This window comes from Electrona antarctica (genome assembly GCF_951216825.1).
Source record: "Electrona antarctica genome assembly, chromosome: 24".
Classification (NCBI taxonomy): Eukaryota; Metazoa; Chordata; class Actinopteri; order Myctophiformes; family Myctophidae; genus Electrona; species Electrona antarctica.
In genome coordinates this window covers 27,098,198-27,120,621 of record NC_136803.1, presented here as the reverse complement: position 1 = coordinate 27,120,621, position 22,424 = coordinate 27,098,198, and the positions used below count along the sequence as shown (strand labels likewise).

General features: G+C 43.3%; 1 protein-coding gene across 1 annotated transcript in view; it reads left to right on the top strand.

Moving 5' to 3' along the window:
* creb3l1 (cAMP responsive element binding protein 3-like 1) overlaps positions 1–22,424 on the top strand; it is a 76,550-nt gene that overhangs the window by 14,220 nt on the left and 39,906 nt on the right. The window contains exons 2-3 of the mRNA XM_079495097.1: positions 11,545–11,677; positions 13,260–13,346. Coding sequence (XP_079351223.1) covers positions 11,545–11,677; positions 13,260–13,346 — 220 coding nt within the window. The remainder of the gene's footprint in view (positions 1–11,544; positions 11,678–13,259; positions 13,347–22,424) is intronic.

Here is a 22,424-nt window from a genome sequence, read left to right as displayed (position 1 = left end):
TTACAAAATGAGACACAGCTGGAGCAAACAAACATAGAACCATGAAAACTAGACCAGGGAACAATACATAGAAATACAAGACCTAGACTGTACAACGAATGACAAAAGTCTGTGACTGTGACACTGGGTGCTTCTCTGCAGGTATAAATAAGGCCAGATTACAGTATCTATGGGCATGTTCCGTTCCTACCAGGTTGCTGGCCCCGCCTGAGGCCCAAAAGTCTGAGCCAGGCTGTGAGCCTGGCATGTATCTGTGGCAACCACCATAACCACTTGGCATAATGCAAGGTCATCAAAGTAAAGGTCCATGGATACAATTATTATCATTATTATTATTATTATTATTATCATATAGCTACACCGACACATGGACCTGGCCATGAACCTGGGGGCCTCTCTCTCTCCCCGTGGGGGGAAGGCAAGGGGTTCCCTGTTCCCTAGAGTTAGGGAGCCAGGTAATGAGGGCCTTTGTAATGAACATCTGGATGAGGAGGACAGACTTCCTCCTGTGTTTAGCCGACCCTGCAGCTGTCACCTCTCTCTCTCTCTCTCGTGCGGAGAGACGAGACGTTTCATAGCATACATGGTGCAACTGGTGGCCCGGGGCCCTCATGCGGCCCCCACCTTCACTTAATGCGGCCCACATGGTTTTATATCCCAACATTGATATATTATTGATTTCAGTTAGTTACTAGTATTAACCCTCTTATTGCCCTTGACGCTATTGATGTAATGCATGGGTTTTCAACAGGTGGTCCGTGGACCACTGGTGGTCCGTGAAGGTGTTGCATTTAGTAATGTAGGAAAGTGAAGATTCGTATTTGAATTTATTGTATTGACCACAAGTTGAGAAACAATGCAGTAAATGATCTGGTGACAAATGATGACGCGTCGATGTTGTCAGTTACTGGGAAGTCGGATGTCAAGAACTTCCACAGAAAAGTGACTTAGAATATCAAGGGAAACCATACCGGATTGCCTGGTTGAGTCACCATTATAAGGAAATAATCCCCAGGTTGATTCTCAGTCAGGGTGGTGGTCCCTGGTTCATAATCAGTTGAAAACCCCTGATGTAATGTATCAAAAAATCCCCCACTATACCTTGACGTAATTGTTTTATTCCCTATAATCAGGGGCTTAATGTAGGATTTCAATTCAAATATAGTGCGACCCGTTTTTTGAGCATGTAGATCGGCTATTCTTTGCTACGACAGTAATATGCAATGTCGCCCTGTGGACTAAGAATCTATAGAACGGAACCAGTTCTAGAACCAATGTTCTTTTGGTGGAAACGGGGCCCCACAGAGGGTCCCTGGGATCCACTTTGAGAACCAGGGCCGTGCAAAGAGCACCGAGGAGGCAGGGTCTTTTTGTGGGGTCCGTCCCTCGTGCCATTTCACACCAGAAATGTAGTGGGCCTACCTACATAAGGATGTCTTACTTGGCCCATGTCATTGGACGGATCATCCGTGGCCCTTATCTTTCTTTTTTGAGTGGTGCAACCACTCCAAGGAACAGCAATGTCTGTGACGTTAACCTATGTTTGTGTGTGACTCAGTTCACACGGGTGTGATTTTCTTTTTACAGCCTGCCATTTTTGTGGTGGGGGGAAAAGGGGCACTTTGAGGCAAAAGGGCTTTGCGGGTCCTTCACATTACATGAAAATGTCAGGATGATGTGTGAAAGACATTCACAGCACAGGTTGCTGTGAAGAGAGATTCCAGATGAGTCAAATGAAATGAATGGTTTCTGGAGCTCTGACCAGGGGCATCCTCTTGCTTCAACCACTTAACTTAGTACATGCAGCTCATTTTGTCACGACGGCCTGTATCGTATGTTGCATTATCTACTACCTGATATATATTTTTGCTTTATCTTATTCTTGGAGAGAGACGGGTAACTGACGGCACAAAGATGGGAGGACAACGTTGGTTTTTCAGCCGGAATCGAGCCATGCGAAGTTGCGATTATCCGGACTTACTACCGTCTTAGTTTTTCTTGTATTTTTCTCTGCACACCTCCTCTTATTCACTACGGAAGTGCCGTTTAGTTTTTTAACTGCAGTCAGAGGTGTGTGAACTGAACTGTGAACATTGGGAGCACTGTAATCGCGGGCCATGAGGTTTATCACGGTGTGATCTCACTACTCTTTAACTACGGGAGTTGGAATATAAAACATTATACGGTCGCCCACGGCAGAAATATACAACAATAGACCACTACTGTAACTACTAGAGCTAAATAGGCCTCGACTCGACCACTGGTGCAACGACCAGAGCTAAATATAACAACAGTGAGACCACTGCTGTGACTACTACTAGCTAATTATAGAGCGGAGAAAACGACTTCAATGGCTGACCTCTGTGTCTCGTTTCTCTCTCTCTCTTCCTCTCTTCCTCTCTGTCTGTCTGTCTGTCTGTCTGTCTGTCTGTCTGTCTGTCTGTCTGTCTGTCTGTCTGTCTGTCTGTCTGTCTGTCTGTCTGTCTGTCTGTCTGTCTGTCTGTCTGTCCATCTCTGTCTGTCTGTCTGTCTGTCTGTCTGTCTGTCTGTCTGTCTGTCTGTCTGTCTGTCTGTCTCTCTCACTCATTCATTCACTCACTCACTTACTCCATCTCTTTCAATCTGCATGGTTCATTTCAGTTCAAGAGGCTTTATTGGCATAACCATTAAGCAGCATTCTCTCTCTCTCTCTCTCTCTCTCTCTCTCTCTCTCTCTCTCTCTCTCTCTCTCTCTCTCTCTCTCTCTCTCTCTCTCTCTCTCTCTCTCTCTCTCTCTCACTCTCTCTCGCACACACACTCGTCCCATTCCCACTCCTGTCTTTATCCGTCAATCAGAAATGTCCCTCTCCGCCAAGACAAATCTGCATTTTGGGCTATTTTATGCTCTGAAGTCATTTAAAACGAATGTAATTGTAATTGTTCCTTAATGGATCCGCGTTAAAGGGCCGGTGTTTATTTAGAGGGTTATTTAAAGAAATATGGGTTGAACGGCGAGCGCACGCAGGAGAACAAGGCCACTCTTTCTCTGTGTGTGTGTGCGTGTTTGCGTGTGCAACTGTGCATGCGTGTGTGCGTGCGTGCGTGTGTGAGTGAGAGAGATTGACACATGTGTATGTTGCGCTTGCACGTTTGTTTGTATAGGATAGGCTGGGGAGGTAATGGGGGATTGTGTGTGCGTTTGTGTATTTATTGGGTTAGCGTGTACACTGTTTCTCTGTTTCTCTGCATTGCTGCGCACTGATCCCAGTTGATCCAGGAGATAAATATTAGCCACCCATCCACTGCATCCAGAGTGTTAATAGAAGTTGGAGGGTTTAAGAGTTTTTCAGAAAGGCACTGCTCAATGAAAGGTGTGTGTGTGTGTGTGTGTGTGTGTGTGTGTGTGTGTGTGTGTGTGTGTGTGTGTGTGTGTGTGTGTGTGTGTGTGTGTGTGTGTGTGTGTGTGTGTGTGTGTGTGTGTGTGTGTGTGTGTGTGTGTGTGTGTGTGTGTGTGTGTGTGTGTGTGTGTGTGTGTGTGTGTGTGTGTGTGCACGCGTGTTCGTGTGCGTGCGCGTGCGACTGACTAAAACGAAACAGGCATTCACTTCATGAATTTACTTGAACCCTCTAAGCAAACTTGCCCTGTTCAATCTGATTGGTCTGTCTGTCAGCACATCCTGTTGTAGCCCCTCCTACCAGGAACCTGGGAGCTTTATCAAGGTGGAATCCTTTTAAACCCCCCAGCACGCACGCACACACACACACACACACACACACACACACACACACACACACACACACACACACACACGCGCACACATACCACCCTAAAGGCATGGGTTCCATCTGTCAATCTCTCTGTAACTCTTGATTACTCTTGATTACTCTGTGTGTGTGCGCGTGTGTGTGTGTGTGCGTGCGTGTGTGTGTGTGTGCGTGTGCGTGTGTTTGCCTGCTCCACGTGGTTTGAACAGACAGCTGTGGTTGTCCCACGCCAGGATATCTATCCAGGACAGTGCATGTATGTTGCTGATCCACCCCCCAGTATGACCCAAGTTCAAATATGAATGGCCCAAGACTTGAGCTTTCTGAACACTTTTAGTCTACCATTTGGTTTAACCCATTTTGGACTGAGGTCGATTAAAAAAAAGGCTTCTAAATCGTAACATTTTTCTGAAAAACCTATGTTTCTATGTCAGCGGTGCTCAACCTTTTTCATGTCAAGGACCCCCAGAATTATCTCTATTGGGCCACGGACCCCCATCTCAAAATATGTAGTTCCAGGGACCCCCTCAGAAGCAAATATTTTAGTTCAAAATGTTCGCTCTGAAATATATATTCAATGATTTGCGCCATATTTTAATGATTTTTCAAAAATAGCAGACCTACATACAAGCTTGTAGCGCGCCACTCGGTGGCGCGCTATGAGCTTGTAGATCTGCTATTTTTCAATAGCTAAAGCATAACATAATGCTAACACCAAAAGGGGTTCCCGCACAAAATGGGTTAAGATGGTTTGTGGGATAGCCAAATGAAAAATTCTCATAAGTTTTAGTGTCTGCTCTATTCCCCTTTCCGACGTGTTGCATTAAAATTTCTCCCCAATTTAGCCATTATACCAATTCCCCTTGAACAATGAACTAGACTACAAGTACAACGCTGACCCTCCCACAGTTGTTGTCCTGGGGAGGACGACAAACTCATGTCTCCCTCCTCCAATATACATGCAGGAGCCACTGCTCCATTCACCTTACAGCAGGGATGGATGGGCGACATTGAAGATGGAGAGGGACACTATAGTTCCACACTCACTCCAGAGGGGCCACATTGCATATTACTGTCGTAGCAGAAATAGCCGATCTACAAGCTCAAAACGCGTCGCAGTGCGACGCGTTTTGAGCTTGTAGATCGGCTATTTTTGCTTATTATTTGCTGAATTTGCTGAATTATTTGTTGCTATTTTTGAATTGGAATCCTGAAAAATATCTTTTTAAAATGCATTTAGTTATAGTTATATACTATACTAATACAAATGCAAAAAAAAAAACATTAAAAAAGACAATAAAATTTTTAACCCATTTTGGACGGGAACCCCTTTTTGTGTTTTACCCCCTCAGGCCGGGAACCCATTTTGGGGTTCTGTACAGTATGTATTCAAAAATGTAAAAATGTTGATGCTGCTATATCAATATTTGAAGTTTTTCAGAAAACTTAGGTCAGGATTTAGAGGCGTTTTTAGAATCGGCCTCAGGCCTAAATGGGTTAATACTAGTAATTAGCTTAAATCAATAATATATAATTTTTTCCCACGGTAGTGAGACTGCTAAATAAGCAGTAGTGTAGGACTGGCTGTACACTCTGGACACACTGGACTAAATTATCGTTCTTTTATCTTTTATCTATTTATTAATATGAGTGTCGTTAGGTTTTTAATTAAACGTTCTTAAGGTTTTTTGCACGTTTTTGCACTCTCAACTGCTGTTGTTGTTTTAAGCTGCACTACAATGTTTTTCACCCACTGTTTTACTTGTAATTCATGTGATGTGACAATAAAGTTCTATTCTATTCTATGTTCGGATGTTAACCTGCGGGCCGCATTAAGTGATGGCGGGGGCCGCATGTGGCCCCCCGGGGGCCGCCAGTTGCCCATGTATGCCTTACAACAGTATGGAGTTTCACCAGGACGACGTTAACGTGTGTCTGCTTCTCCCAATCCAAACGTATGCAATTCATGGGTGGAAGTGACGTGTGCATGCTTGCAGCCAGTCTGTTTACAAGCTGGCTGGGTAGTCCAAGCAGGTGATAAACCAGGAGAGTGGGGGGGATGGTTTCCTTCCACCATCGGTGTGTGAATGTGGCGAATGCACACTGAAAATGCGCTTTTGATGAAGGCGCTATATATGCACCATTTTCCAGCACAGCCGATTCTTTCGACCACGGCTTGCTTGTCGACGCGCCAAGGACTGTCTAAAGAGGACGAGACGCGAATACCGTACGGGCGACGCCATGTTGCTCCATGGAAGGAAAGAAACATGCGCAATGGGCTATATGCAGCCAACACTCCTTGGTCTCAACTGCGCATGTTTCTTTCCTTCCATGGAGCACCATGGAGCATCATGGCGTCGCCCGTATGGTCTTCGCGTCTCGTCCTCTTTAGACAGTCCTTGCGACGCGCGAGGCAACCCGGCCGCACAACACAGAACTCGCTTGCCTCACGAGCCTCGAGGCCTCGCTGTGAACGAACGCGCCTTCTTAGGTGGTTGGCTTCAGATTCAGAATATAGCCTATACAGGGAATTAATGTGTGCAGAGGAACACGCTATACGCTACTGCAACTTAGTGCAGCCATATTGGAAAGAAATTGGGCTTCTTCCTTACTATACTTCCTTCACAGGTGTTACCAATTATTGAATTATACATTCATATTTTAAGGACCCCCACAACTCTGAGAGTTACACCCGTTAAGGGGCCGTTTGGAACCCCCTCAAGGAACCATGAGGGTGCCAGAACCACACTTTAGAGACCCACCGGTGTAGCAGAGTGTTTCCAGTGAGCCAACATGCACAATAGCAGCACCCTGACTCTGTTTGACCAGAATGGAACAGACAGAGCCTTCATTACTATCACCTGTGGAGGAAGTAAAGCTCCCCTCTCCACCAAAGAGACTGTTTCCAATTCCAACAGACTCTTTCCAACTCCAACAGAGTGCAACAAAGTTCAGCCCAAACCAGTCGGCCAATGAAACTCATGTTGATGACCCTGGTACTCAGGTTTAAGGTTAGGAAAGGGGGGGAACACAGAACCTGGAGAACATAGATCTAAGCTCCCTCAACCCATTCTGGACGGGGTCGGGATCCCCTTTCTGTGTTTTAAGCACTATGTTATACTTTAGCGGTTGAAAAATAGCAGATCTGCAAGCTCATAAAAAGACATCGTGAAAATGTGGCGCAAATCTTTGAATATATGTTCTTTCAGAGCGAACGTTTTTAACTCAAATCTTTGCTTCTGTGGGGGGGGGGGGGGGGGGGGGGTCCCTGGAACAACATATTTTCAGATGGGGTCGGTGGCCAATTTATAATTTGTGGGGTCCTTGACATGAAATAGTTTGAGAACGACTGACATAGAAACGTAGGTTTTTCAGAAAACTGTCAGGATTTAGAAGACATTTGTAGAATCATGAGCTCCCTTAAACCGTCGGAGTTAACCACATGAACCCTGGTGTCAGTGTTAGAGGGGGAAAAGGACCTATTATAGAGCCCCGTCAAACTTAGGTAAGCATGTATTATGTAACTCCTTGTGCAGATTTGTTCTTAGATGCCCATACAGAACCCACCACTGCCAATAATGTACAGCTCACTTGACTGGCTGCAGCATAAGGCTAGAAGGCAACACCACTGGTACCTATCGAAATAAAAAAAATAAGTCTTCTGAAAGAATATATATTCAAAGATTTGTGCCGCATTTTCACGATTTTTCAAAAATAGCAGACCTACAAGCTCGTAGCGCGCCACTCGGTGGCGCGCTATGAGCTTGTAGATCTGCTATTTTTCAATAGCTAAAGTATAACATAATGCTTAGTTAGCTTAGTGAGCTTAGTTATGACGCATTTAATGCGTCCACTTCAACTGCCCCTCATACCTGAAACAGTCCCTGAAACCATTCACATCCCCATACCCACGTAGAAACACACAACATCCCTATCTTATGGTTCCCAACAGAATATTTTCGGGGGAGAAGGAGAGCAAGCTAACTGTACCTGTATGTGTATGTCCTGTGTATTTGTACTGTATGTCATGTTGTCTTTAGTACTGTGTACTTGCACTGCTGTAATGTTGCATTTGTATATATAGGGCCCCCTCTAAAACGAGATGCAGCATCTCAAGGGGCCATCCTCTCAATAAAGTTCAAAGTTCAAATAAATTATGTCAAAAGTTGAATGACTTTTCATTTTATGTTTTTTGTATTCAGACAGCCAGCAATGAGTAAAACACTCCAAAAAGAAATGAGTCTCTGTGACACATCTAGGGGCCACAATCTGTATTCAAAGATTTTCCTAGAAGCTTTGTCATTGGTTGAACCCCCCCCCACCCCCCCACCCCAGAAATGAGTAACCAATCAGGAAGTAGACAGGCAAATCGACCAATGACAAAGCTTCTAGGAAAATCTTTGAATGCAGATTGCGGCCCCTAGATGTGTCACAGAGACTAGATTAGACTTTGGAAGCGTTTCTGTCTGAATACAAAAAACAAGCCCAAAATGACATAGTCATATTTTACCAGCTGCACGCACACACGTGTCCACGCGCGTGTGTGAGTACGTGCACTGTTGTTACACACACACACACACACACACACACACACACACACACACACTCTAGTGGCAGCCAATCAGAAAGATAGGTGACTACGGCAGCCAATGAAATGATAAGTTGCCACTACCAACCTGATAGAAAGTAGACCAGCCTGCTTTGCAGCTGGTAAAAAAAGAAGAAAAAAAAGGTAATACATTTTTTTAGAAATTATTGCTTATAGCTACTTTAAGAGTTTGCAGTGTACTGCAGTGCACGGACAGTGTGTGTGAGAGGCTTTGAGGAAGAGCACCAGCAAACTGCCTGGAATGTTCTGTGCGGCAGGAGGGCAGCGGTTTGTGATTCAATGACATTAGTCTATTTGCGTTGCTCATGTTTCCATCTCACAAATGTCCTTCTGAAAAGCTACCGAGAATAGCTTGTTAGTTGACTATGGTAATTGGTTCCAATTTATCTGCACGTTTTGTGTGTGTGTGTGTGTTTGTGTGTGCGTGCGTGTGCGTGCGGCGTGCGTGCGTGCAGCATGTGCATGCCATGCATGCATGTTGCGTGCACGCCTCACGTGCACGCATGTATTCATTTAATCCCAGAGTGAGTCATTGTGTGTGTGTGTGTGTGTGCACCATGTGTGCAGCGTGACTGCGTGTGTGTTCATGTGCAAATGACAGACCTACAGACGGATATGGACAGACAGAATATCTGATCGATCCCTATATATAGGGAGACGTTGTGGTGTTAAACTCGCATGACGTACCCCACATACACCACGTGTGTGTGTGTGTGTGTGTGTGTGTGTGTGTGTGTGTGTGTGTGTGTGTGTGTGTGTGTGTGTGTGTGTGTGTGTGTGTGTGTGTGTGTGTGTGTGTGTGTGTGTGTGTGTGTGTGTGTGTGTGTGTGTGTGTGTGTGTGTGTGTGTGTGTGTGTGTGTGTGTGTGTAAACTAGTGGAAACAGATCACCGTGCTACCCTTGTCTTCCAGAACATTGTAGATCAGCTCAGTGACTCATTCATACACACAGAGGAGGCTAAATATATCATCATGGGCTCTTGCAGGAAAACTCCTGTTTACTCAAGTCTAACACACACACACTCGCCCCTCCGGTTACTTTCACTGTGTCCACACACCCAACTCGACGTCTCATTCCGTTTAACCCATTTAGACCTGGGATCAGATTCTAAAAATGTCTTCTACATCCTGACAGTTTTCTGAAAAAGCTATGTTTCTATGTCAGTCGTTCTTCGATTTTTCGAAAATAGCAGATCTACAAGTTCATAGCGCGCCACTCGGTGGCGCGCTATGAGCTTGTAGATCTGCTATTTTTCAATAGCTAAAGCATAACATAATGCTAACAGCAAAAGGGGTTCCCGCCCAAAATTGGTTAACCCATTTAGACCTGGGAACGATTCTACAAATGCCTTCTAAATCCTGACAGTTTTCTGAAAAACCCCTATGTTTCTGTGTCAGTCGTTCTCAAACATTTTCATGTCAAGGACCCCCAAAAATATATGTAATTGGCCACCGACCCCACATCTGAAAATATGTTGTTCCAGGGACACCCCCCACCCAGAAGCAGAGATTTGAGTTACAAACGTTGGCTCTGAAAGAATATATATTCAAAGATTTGTGCCACATTTTCAGGACTTTTAAAAAAATAGCAGACCTCGGTGCCGCGCTATGAGCTTGTAGATCTGCTATTTTTCAATAGCTAAAGCATAACATAATGCTTGAAACACCAAAAGGGGGTTCCCGCCCAGAATAGGTTAAGTGGAGCCGCGGCCCGTCCCGTGTAAAGAGTGCTTCGCGTTCACGCACACTGAACTCTGAGCTCTCAGACATTCTGAGCGAGGGAGATTTGCAAGAGTTCAGGAGGTGGAAGTCATTGACACAGTCCCGGAGATATTTTACACGTGAGAGTGAAAATATTTGATGTGAATTTGAGACGTACTGACGTTGGCCCCCATGTTTTCTTCAGGATAACGCCGGTTGCTAAATGGTTGCCGGGCTAAATGTGACTCCTTCACCTGTTGCAGTCAATTAATAAAGCATATATGTGACCAAATTTGACTGAGAGACTGCCATTGGATTTTTTTTAATTTTCGTTTTTCATGTCATATGAAAGCAGGGAATCATAGCTTCAAATTGACATTGGTTGTTCAGTTTGACCCACCAGTTTTGGAGATGTGGCTTATAGAGTAATGTCTTGCGGAGAAACAGCGAGTTGAGAAAAGAGGCTTGAAAGGTTCACTTCTGTGGTCTCGAACATTACACCTAGCTACATGTTTAAGCATTTATTTCATATTTACATTCGATTTCAGCTCTGACACTTATTTCAGACATGCTCTAGTATGTGAAGAGTCTGCCTGTGCTATTAACTCATTTTGAAAAAGCTGGAATGTGCGGGATGGCAGTCTCTCAGTCAAATCTGGTCACATATATGCATGAACTAACTGGTGAGACAATCAGTATTTAGTCTTCCTCCTGACTATTGTCGCTGTCGGACAGAAACCTTGTATCTGCATAATGTGCATAATATGGTTTTTTTCACCAATGAATGACTGTGAGCGAAAATAGCAGATCCGCAGTACAATTTTGCTTCACGACAACACGTCACACCATGATCGTGATCTGCTATTTAGGGATGCACGATAATGATTTGCCCGATATCAGGAATTATGACATTTTTAGTTTAGTTTAGTTTAGTTTATTTGATCATCTTCACAGTAACAAAACAGCTTATTTGTTAACACACGGTTACATAACAAAAAGGAACTGGAGGTGATGAAAAGGAATAGGCTGAAGCTGAGAGCTTATAAATGCCTATCCTACGACATCATCCCGATAAATCAGATTACTGCATTTCTGCTAAATGATTTGTTTTATCTGCTGATTGTTTTGTGTCTGCTGATAAAGCACCCAGCGGCTTTTGATTAAACATTTGCTTTTACAGTAGGTCAAAGCTATGTTAAATGTACCGTTACGGCCGTACCGTATCGGCTATTAGTATCAATCTTGAGAAGCGGGAAGTTATCGGTATCGGCTTTAAAAAAAAATCAATATCGTGCATCCCTAGTATCAATATGTGTCCATGGATTGACATTGAGCTGCGACTTATTAGCTTCATCATGTCAACATCATGTCATGAACGGTATGTTTGTCAAGGGTTATGCCATGCTTCATGGCTAATCTCTCTCCCTGTCTCTCCTCACCCCCCCAACCCCGCTCTCTCTCCCCCCTCCCTCCCTCCATCCCTCCCTCCAGCCTTTCTCAGCTGACCAGATGGATGACTTTAGCAGTGAATTATTCAGCAGTTTCTTTGAAGATCACATATTAGAGCGCCCCCTGTTGGCAGACAGACCCTCGCCGCTACACATGGACCTGGACAGCAGCCCAGGTACTTTCCCTTTTACTACCGATATAATAAAACCGCAACATAAAGACAAACATGGAGTATCCTAAAGTCTGTACGGTAAAACAATTACATAACGTTATGCAATACAAACATATACTTGAACTGCTTTCAAATGTTACCAGACGACTACCTTTTTCGACTACCTTTTTCCACCGACGAAAACTAAATGGAAACTAAATAAAAACTAAGCTATGATGACTAAAACTGAGACTAAATATACTGACAATTTCGTCAACAAATAAAAACTAGACTAAAATGTTAGGAAGGGACTAGTGGACAAGAGATCCAGTATAAGTAATTTTACAATTGGTTGCATGCTGAAAATAGCCGATCTACAAGCTCGTTGTGAGCTTGTAGATCGGCTATTTTCAGCAAGTGTCATCACGACGGCATCAAGGCCCGCCAAAATACATTTTAGTAGAATAAATCAACTGTAGATTTAGTCAACTAAAATCTTGTGATATTTAGTCGACTAAAACTAGACTAACACTAAAACATTCCAGGTGACTAAAACAAAATGAAAACTATTCAAGAGACTATGACTAAAAACAAAATTTGCTGCCAAAAACAACACTGTTACCATACTTGACTTATGTCTACATAAGTACCTGAAAACATACCCTGAACATTTCAACCAAATTGATCACTTTAGGCGTCTATCTATACATGTAAATTGATCACTTTAGGCGTCTATCTATACATGCAATAAATGAGCGTGGTACAACAAGTCACACTTTCATGACACTGTTGGAATCATCATGTGGGGGTGCATACTTAGTTTAGACTAGTCATTGGTTAGACATGGGTTAAGGTTAGGTTTAGGTGTGCTGCCCCGTGGGAGGGTTAGGTTTAGGGTGAGGGTTTGAGATAGGTTGTAGTTGTAGAACTAATGACTGGTCTAACCAATGACTAGTCTAAACCAAAAACGGTCTGATTTTGAAATCACCCAATAGGAGCAGCATCAGTTCCAAACCCATGCATATGGGCCTAGTGCAGGGGTTTTCAACTGATTGTGGACGAGGGACAACCTGGGCACCATTGTTGTGTTGGGTGGGTGGTGATATGAGCTAAGATTATAGTGCTTTTGTAACACTTTCTATTTACTACTAATAATTTCCTAATTATAATGACTCAACCAGGCAATCTGGTGCTCTTCCTCCTCTTGAGAATCGAACTCCCTTTTTCTGTTGAATTTCTTGACCTCCAACTTGTCAGTTGTCGTTGTCATTCAGTTCACGCTTTCTCAACTAGTGGAAATAAAATAAAAATCAACTTATCCTACATTACTAAATGCATGGTCCAGGAACCACATGCAATACCTCCACGGACCACCAGTGGTCCACGGACCACCTGGCCTAGTGCAAGTTTTGGCCATTAATCAAAGACAGTTTGTCCCAAGCATCACCAAATAAATATGTTTAATTTAGTTGTTGAAACATGTCCCCAAAAGGTTTCTTAAATTGAACGGTATGGGATGAGGGCGTTGACTAAATTGGAACAGATTTATTTGGCTGTGCCTGATCAATCATCAAAAATCTTAATTGATTTGTGTTGTATCTGCCAGAGGTCCAGCAAGACCACAGCTACTCTCTCAGCGAAGACTCCGCCCCTCAGAGCCCTGCCTTGTCAATCAAAATGGACCAGGACTCTGGTATGTCTCTCTGAATGAAAGTGCCTTTTGTTGTTTATTTAGATTAGCCCATTTTGGGCGGGAAACCCTTTTAGTGTTTTAAACATTATGTTATAAGGATTTAGGATTTAGAAGGATTTAGAAGATTTAAAAAAAAAAATTGAGGTCAGGCCTAAATGGGTTAGATTAGATTTTAAGATTAGATTCAATTTATTGTCACTGCACAGAGTATGCAAATACTTTGACAATGAAATGAAGGTTTATCATCCATCCATCCATCTCTCCATTGGCTCAAAGTCCTACAATATACTAATAACTGATCAGGACAAACACCCACTAAGATTTCACCCTTTGTCAGCCTTCTGCCTTGTTTCGCTCTGGTTCCGCCTTGTTTATGTTGAATTTGCAAAATCATAATTTTTGGAAAAAACTAACATGATATGCCCAGTCACCATGCCGTACCTGTGATGCTGCTTTTTACTGACACCAAGTTTAAAATAAGAATTGAATGCACAGAATATCAATACGAAGCAACTGAAAAACATTTCAGTTGCATTTGGTAGTGGATGTAGAGAGAGGATTTTTGTCCAACCACGAAACGACAACCAATGGTGCAGCTACAGATCATAGTTTCTCTGAGGATTTGTCCCTGCCTGGACTAGCTCCGTTACCGACATGCTACCAACATTTGTATCGGCGAGCTATAATTATACCTGTATATCTTTTTTTTTTTTAGCTATACAGATATATATATACAGATGCAGATCTGCCATTTTAAATTTTGCCTCAATGTCTGTCTATTGTGACACACGGACCACTCGGGTTCATGTGGTTAAACCGTGATCCGTCCCTTTCACTCTCTGTCTTATATTGCCAGGCAGTCTTTCCGTCTGTCTAAAAGTCATAACTCCTCCTCAGAGCTATACAAGCAGAGCTTGGTGCAGACGAAGATATTGCTTTAAACCGTGATCCGTCCCTTTCACTCTCTTATGTCTTATATTGCCAGGCAGTCTTTCTGTCTGTCTAAAAGTCATAACTCCTCCTCAGAGCTATACAAGCAGAGCTTTGGTGCAGACGAAGATATTGCTTTAAGCCCGGAGGGGAGGAGGGGGGAAAGACGAATCATCCATTTCTCCCGTTGGGGGGACATATCGTCCTACCGCTCCCCCGTCTCCCTTTCCCCCTGTCCGTGCGCGTCGTCTTTGTCCCCCTTTGTGGTGTCTCACCATATCTGTCTGACGGTTGTCCTTCCCCGCATGTCCCTGGGATCCAAGCTCTCTGCATGAGCACCAGGAAGGAGAGTTTTTCTCCAGCTAAGCCCTGCCTACCCAAACACACTCTCTGTCTGCCTGCCTGACCCACTGCCTGGGAAAGACAGGCTCCCTGCCAACACACACACACACACACACACACACACACACACACACACACACACACACACACACACACACACACACACACACACACACACACACACACACATGCTCTGACAAGCATGTGGTTTTGGGGCAGACATTGCACTGATTCTGGGACTAAAGCTGGAGCCAGAGGAAAACCCAGACTCTCTCTCCCTCTCTCTCTCTCTCTCTCTCTCTCTCTCTCTCTCTCTCTCTCTCTCTCTCTCTCGCTTAGGCTCCCTTTAAAACCGTTACATCACTGACTGCTGTCAACCCAGGCACACATATGGAACATTTACATCATTCCACAGTGCACACATGCTCTTAACGCACGCATGCACGCACGCACGCACGCACGCACGCACGCACGCACGCACGCACGCACAGGCACAGGCACAGGCACATTATAAATATTGAACTGCTCTCCAACATATTTGGTGTTGAACGGTATCCAGTGTGTGTTTCTTTGGCTCGGCGCAGGTTCAGCTCAGGGTAACACAAAGCTAATGCCCTGCCGCCGCTGCTCGCTTCTTCCTTCTGCTATACTCAGTTGTGCACCTGCCCCCATTATGACCAATAATATTTAGACTAGATAGAGAGATGCCTGCTGGGTATGTGTATATGGCCTTTATGGGTGTTAGACAGATGGCTAAGTATACAATTTATTCTGGGGGTTGTCTCTACTTTGCTATCCCAGTCACTTTTAAATGAAGGTACCATGAAGGTCCCATGGCAAGTTTTCAAATGTCCCAAATGTCTAATTTCTTTTTAAATAGCCGATCTTACAAGATCGCATTGTGAGTTTGTAGATTTATTCAAATATATGTTAATGGTGGCTAATGTATGTTAAGTTAACCCATTTTGACCTGACCTCAACATTAAAAAAAAATCTTCTAAATCCTCCAGTTTTCTGAAATAAATATTTTCACGATTTAAAAAAAATAGCAGACCTACAAGCCACCGAGTGGCGCGCTATGAGCTTGTAGATCTGCTATTTTTCAATAGCTAAATTATAACATAATGTTTAAAACACCAAAAGGGGTTCCCGCCCAAAATGGGTTAAGTTAATAATAATAATAATAATCAAAATCTACAAAGTAACTAAGTAACTAGTAACATACATTTTCACATAATCGTAGTGTGAGTAAAAGTACAATATTTGCCTCTTGAGATGTAGCGGAATATGAAGTAAAAGTACCGAAAACTGGAAATACTCTACAGTAAAGTAAAAATGCCTCAAAACTCAAGTACTGTACTTGAGTAAATGTACTTAGTTACTTTACACCACTGAGTGTACTTATTTTCTTAGCGCTCTCATTCCTCTGCCACTGTTGGTTGGCCGACTCTGCAAGTTGCTCCAGGTAAGAGCATCTGCTTAAATGCCTAAATTGGGAGATGACAAAGAGCCGTACAGTTCGCAGAGAGCTTACAGTAGTCAACAGTGAGGTGAATCAAATGTCGCAAATACCTTTCTCTGAGTAGGAAACGAAAGAACGCCGCATTCTCAAGACCAACAGACGACTGCCAAATTTCTTTCACTCCGTTGATGTTGATGTTGCCAACAGATTTTAAAACGATTTTAGAAGCCGCTCTCGGTGTGTGCCAAAAATAACAACTACATATATTGTATATAAATAGACATGGCCGTCAATAAAGTTGACAAAGGTGAGGAGAAATACAATATTTAATATCTGTACAACTGTGTAAAAAAAAAAAGATCTAATCAAATTAAATTTAGCCATTGGACCTTGGAGCACTCCACAGAAGCAAATATGAAGAAATGAAAAGAAAAATAAATGAACAAAAGATCCATTCGATCAACCAACTTAGAATAGTGTCCCTAATTCAGAGATTTCTTAAAAGGTCGGTGTAGTTTTTCAGAGGCAGCAGTCAAAGGTAGTGCAGGAGTCAAGTACAATAGCAGCATCTGTTGTTACAGGAGACCATTTGTTAACCCATTTATACCTGAGAACTGATTCTACAAATATCTTCTAAAGAATCATGACAGTTCTAATGCTTCTCAAAGTATTATATTTGGCCCGAGGCCCTCCATTTCAAAATATGTTGTTCCAGAGACCCCCCTCCTCCAGAAGCAAAGATTTAAGAGTTAAAAGCGTGAATATATATTCAAAGATTTCCACACATTTTCAACATTTAACCCATTTTGGGACGGGAACCCCTTTTGGTGTCAGCATTATCTTATGCTTTAGCTATTGAAAAATAGCAGATCTACAAGCTCATAGAGCGCCACCGAGTGGCGCGCTACGAGCTTGTAGGTCTGCTATTTTTGAAAAATCAAAGAACGACTGACATAGAAACATAGCTTTTTCATAAAACTGTCAGGATGTAGAAGACATTTTTAGAATCTGATCTCAGGTCAAAATGGGGTTTTAAAAAGAAATAGCTAAAGTTTAAAATGATGGTTGAAAGTGGTTAAAAGTGGTTGAAAGTGGTTGAAAGCTAAAGCGACACCGATGCGCTCCCGTCCAACATGGGTTAACTCTAGGTACCGTAAGCAATCTGGTTGGTGTTTAGAATGGCCTGGTCCAATAACCCATTCTGACCTGAGATCAGATTCTAAAAATGTCTTCTAAATCCTGACAGTTTTCTGAAAAAGCTATGTTTCTATGTCAGTGGTTCTTCGATTTTTCAAAAATAGCAGACCTACAAGTTCGTAGCGCGCCACTCGGTGGCGCGCTATGAGCTTGTAGATCTGCTATTTTTCAATAGCTAAAGCATAACATGATGCTAACACCAAAAGGGTTCCCGCCCAAAATGGGATAAATAAATTCTGCAATGTAATCAGTATGAGTATTTCTAAACAACTTTCTCTAATTCTGTAGACAGATCGAAATAGGAGCTAGAAAGACATCTATAATGACAGAGGATGAAACTAGTAAGGGGCCCAATGACTTTGCCTTTTGACCACATGAACCCCGGAACTCTATTTTTGATAACAATAGGCGATTTCGGTGAAGAGATTTGGTGTAGTGGGGGGGGGGAAGGAGCGGGCCGAGTACAGACCCATTGCGGTACCCCTGTTTACAAAGGGTTTAAGTGGTTGATTGGAGCAGAGCCTGTGGTCATTTAGCCATTGATATAATGAGCACTGGAGAGAATATAATGATAACGATAATGAATTTATTTACACATGGTGTCTCTTATGTATTCTGTCAAGGAACCACAGTGAGTAAATATACAGTATAGGCTGGTGTTTATGGTAACATTTGCATAAAGGAATAACCTCTTGAAAAAGCTGCTCAAATAAATTATACGCGTAGGTTGTGCAATCCCATTTCTTGCGTTCTCCATTTAAAGTGGCGCTAAAGGGAATTTGAGGGTAGCGTGGGCGCTCTCGGTAATAATGGTTGAGAACTTGGTCTAACAGCCTTTACTGCACTGTTAACATAACCGCAACAATTCCATCCATCCATCCATATGCATCCATCTTCAACCGCTTATCCGTAGTCGGGTCGCGGGGGCAACAGCTCCACCAGAGTGCTCCAGACTTCCCTCTCCAGAGCAACATTAGTGACTTCCTCCTGGGGGGATCCCGAGACGTTCCAAGGCCAGTGAGTCGATGTGTTTCCTCCAACTGCGCCTTGGTCTGCCCTCCGGGGTCTCCTCCCAGTGGGACATGCGTCGAGGACCTCCCTAGGGAGGTTTCAATTCCTTCCTATATAATTTATATATACTGTATACATGCTGCTCTCATTTTTACTCATGTTTACTGCATGGAAAACTTGCAGAAATTAGTTTTTTGATCAGTTTGAGTCGTACTAAGTGCGGCGTTAATGCACAGTATTAACCCATTCTGGACGGGGGAACCCCTTATGTTTTTAGCTACTTTAGCTATTGAAAAATAGCAGATCTACAAGCTCGTAGCGCGCCACCGAGTGGCATGCTAAGCTTGTAGGTCTGCTATTTTTGAAAAATCGTGAAAATGTGCCTCAAATCTTTGAATGTATATTCTTTCAGAGTGAACGTTTTTAACTCAAATCTTTGCTTCTGAGAGGTTCCTGGAACAACATATTTTCAGATGGGGGTCGTGGCCAATTACATATCATGTTTGGGGTCCTTGACATGAAATATTGAGCACCACTGATACAGAAATATGAGGTTTTTCAGAAAGTCACCATTTAGAAGACATTTTTTAAATCAGGCCTAAATGGGTTAACCTATGATGCTGAGATTTTTTTGTGGACTGATTCACTGGTAGACTTGCTGTATTCAAAGACAAAAGAAGTTAAGCACGTACGCGGTGCAATATTTTCTGATTGATCTCATTCGTGGAATCAGTCAAACAGGACTATATGCAATTAATCCTGGCTGCATGAAAGGACGAGGAATGTTCAAATTGGCCTCAATGAAGATCAGATATATCAGATCCTCGTGTCCAGTTGGTTTATATCTGGGGCTAAAAGTCCTTACGAGATCAAGACTGTAGCTTTGAGCCTTTGAGAAAGTCCTGTTACAAATCGTGTCGGATTAAAAAATTCATTTATCCACAAATGTTAACCCGATGGGATGCTTTAGATGTTGAAAATGGACATGTTGCTGTGGAATGATTGACATATTTTTTGGGACTGTCCAACATTTCTAGGGTTCAGGATTCTTTTTTTAACCCATTTTTGGCGGGAACCCCTTTTGGTGTTATGTTATGCTTTAGCTATTGAAAAATAGCAGATCTACAAGCTCATAGCGCGCCACCGAGTGGCGCGCTACGATCTTGTAGGTCTGCTATTTTTGAAAAATCGAAGAACGACTGACATAGAAACATAACTTTTTCAGAAAACTGTCAGGATGTAGAAGACATTTTTAGAATCTCTAAAAAAGGTCAGGTCAAAATGGGTTAAATAACTAGAAATTCTTTTAGGGTTGAGTAGGCTATTTCTTTTGTTCCTGAGTTATTCCTGCTGGGAATTCTATACCTGAAGAGGTGCACGACACAGATCAAGGATACTTTGACTGATACCATGAAAATGATAACATTGAACTGGAAGGAGATACAACCACCAACTATAACCCAATGGAAGCAGAGACCGAGGCAGATCTAATGTAATGGAGCAAATGACTGCAAGTTTGTAACTGAAAATGGACAGATTCATACAAAGATGGACCTGTGTGTTATATTGTACTTGGGTTCTTGTGTACTTGTGTAGACAGGATTGTTGTCTATAAAAGTATTGTAAAAGAGTCTCAGAGGCCTGGTCTGTAGCTGGTTTGCGTGCTGGCGGTGGTGGGGGATCTGGGGGGGCCGTCATATTGTGGCGGTGGTTCGTTCGGGGGGCCTCTGGATCTGCTGGGTTGAGATGTCGCTTGCAAAACGTTTTTTGCTGAAGGCCCAGAAATATACATACGTGTATGAAAACACCTTCTGTGTAATGCTCGGTAAGGTGAGACCAAGTTAGATTTATGATAAAAGTGGATACTCTATATCTGATTCTATCCCCTCTCTCTCTCTCTCTCTCTCTCTCTCTCTCTCTCTCTCTCTGCCTTTTTTGGCTGTGCTGTTATTCAATCAGAGTGCAGCAAGCTGTTTTACTGCTGCTTCCACCGCTGTGTGCTTCTTTGCGCTACTGTTTTTTAACCCATTTTGACCTGAGAAAAGATTCTACAAATGTCTTCTAAATCATGACAGTTTTCTGAAAAAACCCATGTTTCTATGTCAGTAGTTCTCAAACATTTTCATGTCAAGGACCCCCAAAAATATATTTAATTGACCGCCGACCGCCACCTGAAAATATGTTGTTCCAGGGACCCTCCCAAGAAGCAAAGATTTGAGTTAAAAACGTTCGCTCTGAAAGAATATATATTCAAAGATTTGTGCCACATTTTCACGATTTTTCAAAAATAGCAGACCTACAAGCTCGTAGCGCGCCACTCGGTGGTGCACTACGAGCTTGTAGATAGTATAACATAATGCTTAAAGGGGAAAACCACCCATTTTCAACATTTTACTATGTCATTAATATACCTTAGAGCTGTTGTGTGGAAATAATACAAAAGTCCCCCCATTTTGTGTTTCCTAGAACTGTAATTATGAAACAAATCTTTTCAGACCTCTAGTTCTAGGAAACACAGAATGGGGGAACTTTTTTTATTATTTCCACACAACAGCTCTAAGATATATTAATGACATAGTAAAATGTTGAAAATGAGTGGAATGCCCCTTTAAAACACCAAAAGGGGTTCCCGCCCAAAATGGGTTAATACCGCTTGCTGGCCTCCTGTCGTCTCCTGAAGCTCCGTCCCACTGGGATCAAACGCACAACGAGCCTGCAGTCTCTGCTCCACTAACGAGGGCAAGCGCCAGTCAACCCAGACCCCTACCGTACCCTACCCTCCCTCCCTCCCACCTCCGCCCCCCCCCCCCCCCCCCCCCCCCCCCCGCTCCACCCAACGTGCTCCCTCGAATTAGTGCCAGAAGCCACTGGGCCACTGGCCAGCGACGTGACTGGAGGTGGAGGGGGATCAAATGTCTCGGCGGTGGTATTGTGTGGCATGGCGTCCCTAAAAGAGACGAGGAGACATTGTTGTATAGTCAGTGGTAGTGGACTCCAACCTTTGTACCACATCTTAACTTGCCATCCCATACTATGCTGTACCATACCATGCTATGCTGTACCATACCATGCTATGCTGTACCATGCCATACTATGCTGTACCATACCATGCTATGCTGTACCATGCCATGCTATGCTGTACCATGCCATACTATGCTGTACCATACCATACTATGCTGTACCATACCATGCTATGCTGTACCATGCCATACTATGCTGTACCATACCATGCTATGCTGTACCATGCCATGCTATGCTGTACCATGCCATACTATGCTGTACCATACCATACTATGCTGTACCATGCCATACTATGCTGTACCATACCATGCTATGCTGTACCATACCATACTATGCTGTACCATACCATGCTATGCTGTACCATACCATGCTATGCTGTACCATACCATGCTATGCTGTACCATACCATGCTATGCTGTACCATACCATGCTATTAGAGAACAGCGGATGAGCTTTTTTGTCACCCGAATCCGCGTGTGCATAATTATAATCCGCCCGTTATCCGACCGCAATTTATTAATTAATCCAATTTATTAATCCGCACCACCCGCAATCCGCTGTGCAGGGAAGCGCCCAGCGTATACAGTATAGCCAATCTACAAGCTCACAACGCGACGCTGCGACGCGTTGTGAGCTTGTAGATCGGCTATTTATACTACTTGTACAAACAATGTCACTCACCACTCTCTCGACAGTTCACCAATGTTACGTAGTGGTTGTATATATCCATTTCCATGGTAACACGCCGTCCACGTTTTCGCGACGTATTTTCATACAGCATATCCAGCGGTCATCGGCAGGGTAAAGAACTTAATCACTCCCAGTCCCACGCCGAACGTATATTCCTCCCTTCTGTTTTACTTAGTTTTAAGTTTCTCTCAGACTCACTAGCTGCCTGTTAGCAACTTTAGCGTAGCTGCCTGTAGGAGACCACTGTGTTGTTGTTGTTGTGCAACAGGACCCAACTTCATAGGCGGCTAATTTGTGCCAGATCATGGAAAATGATTAAATTAAAATACTACAACTAACGCACGCACGCTGAGATTGTGTGCGTTTTAAAAGCTATAATAAGCATATAGATAGATGCCATTAATTTATTTCCCGCATTATTTCAC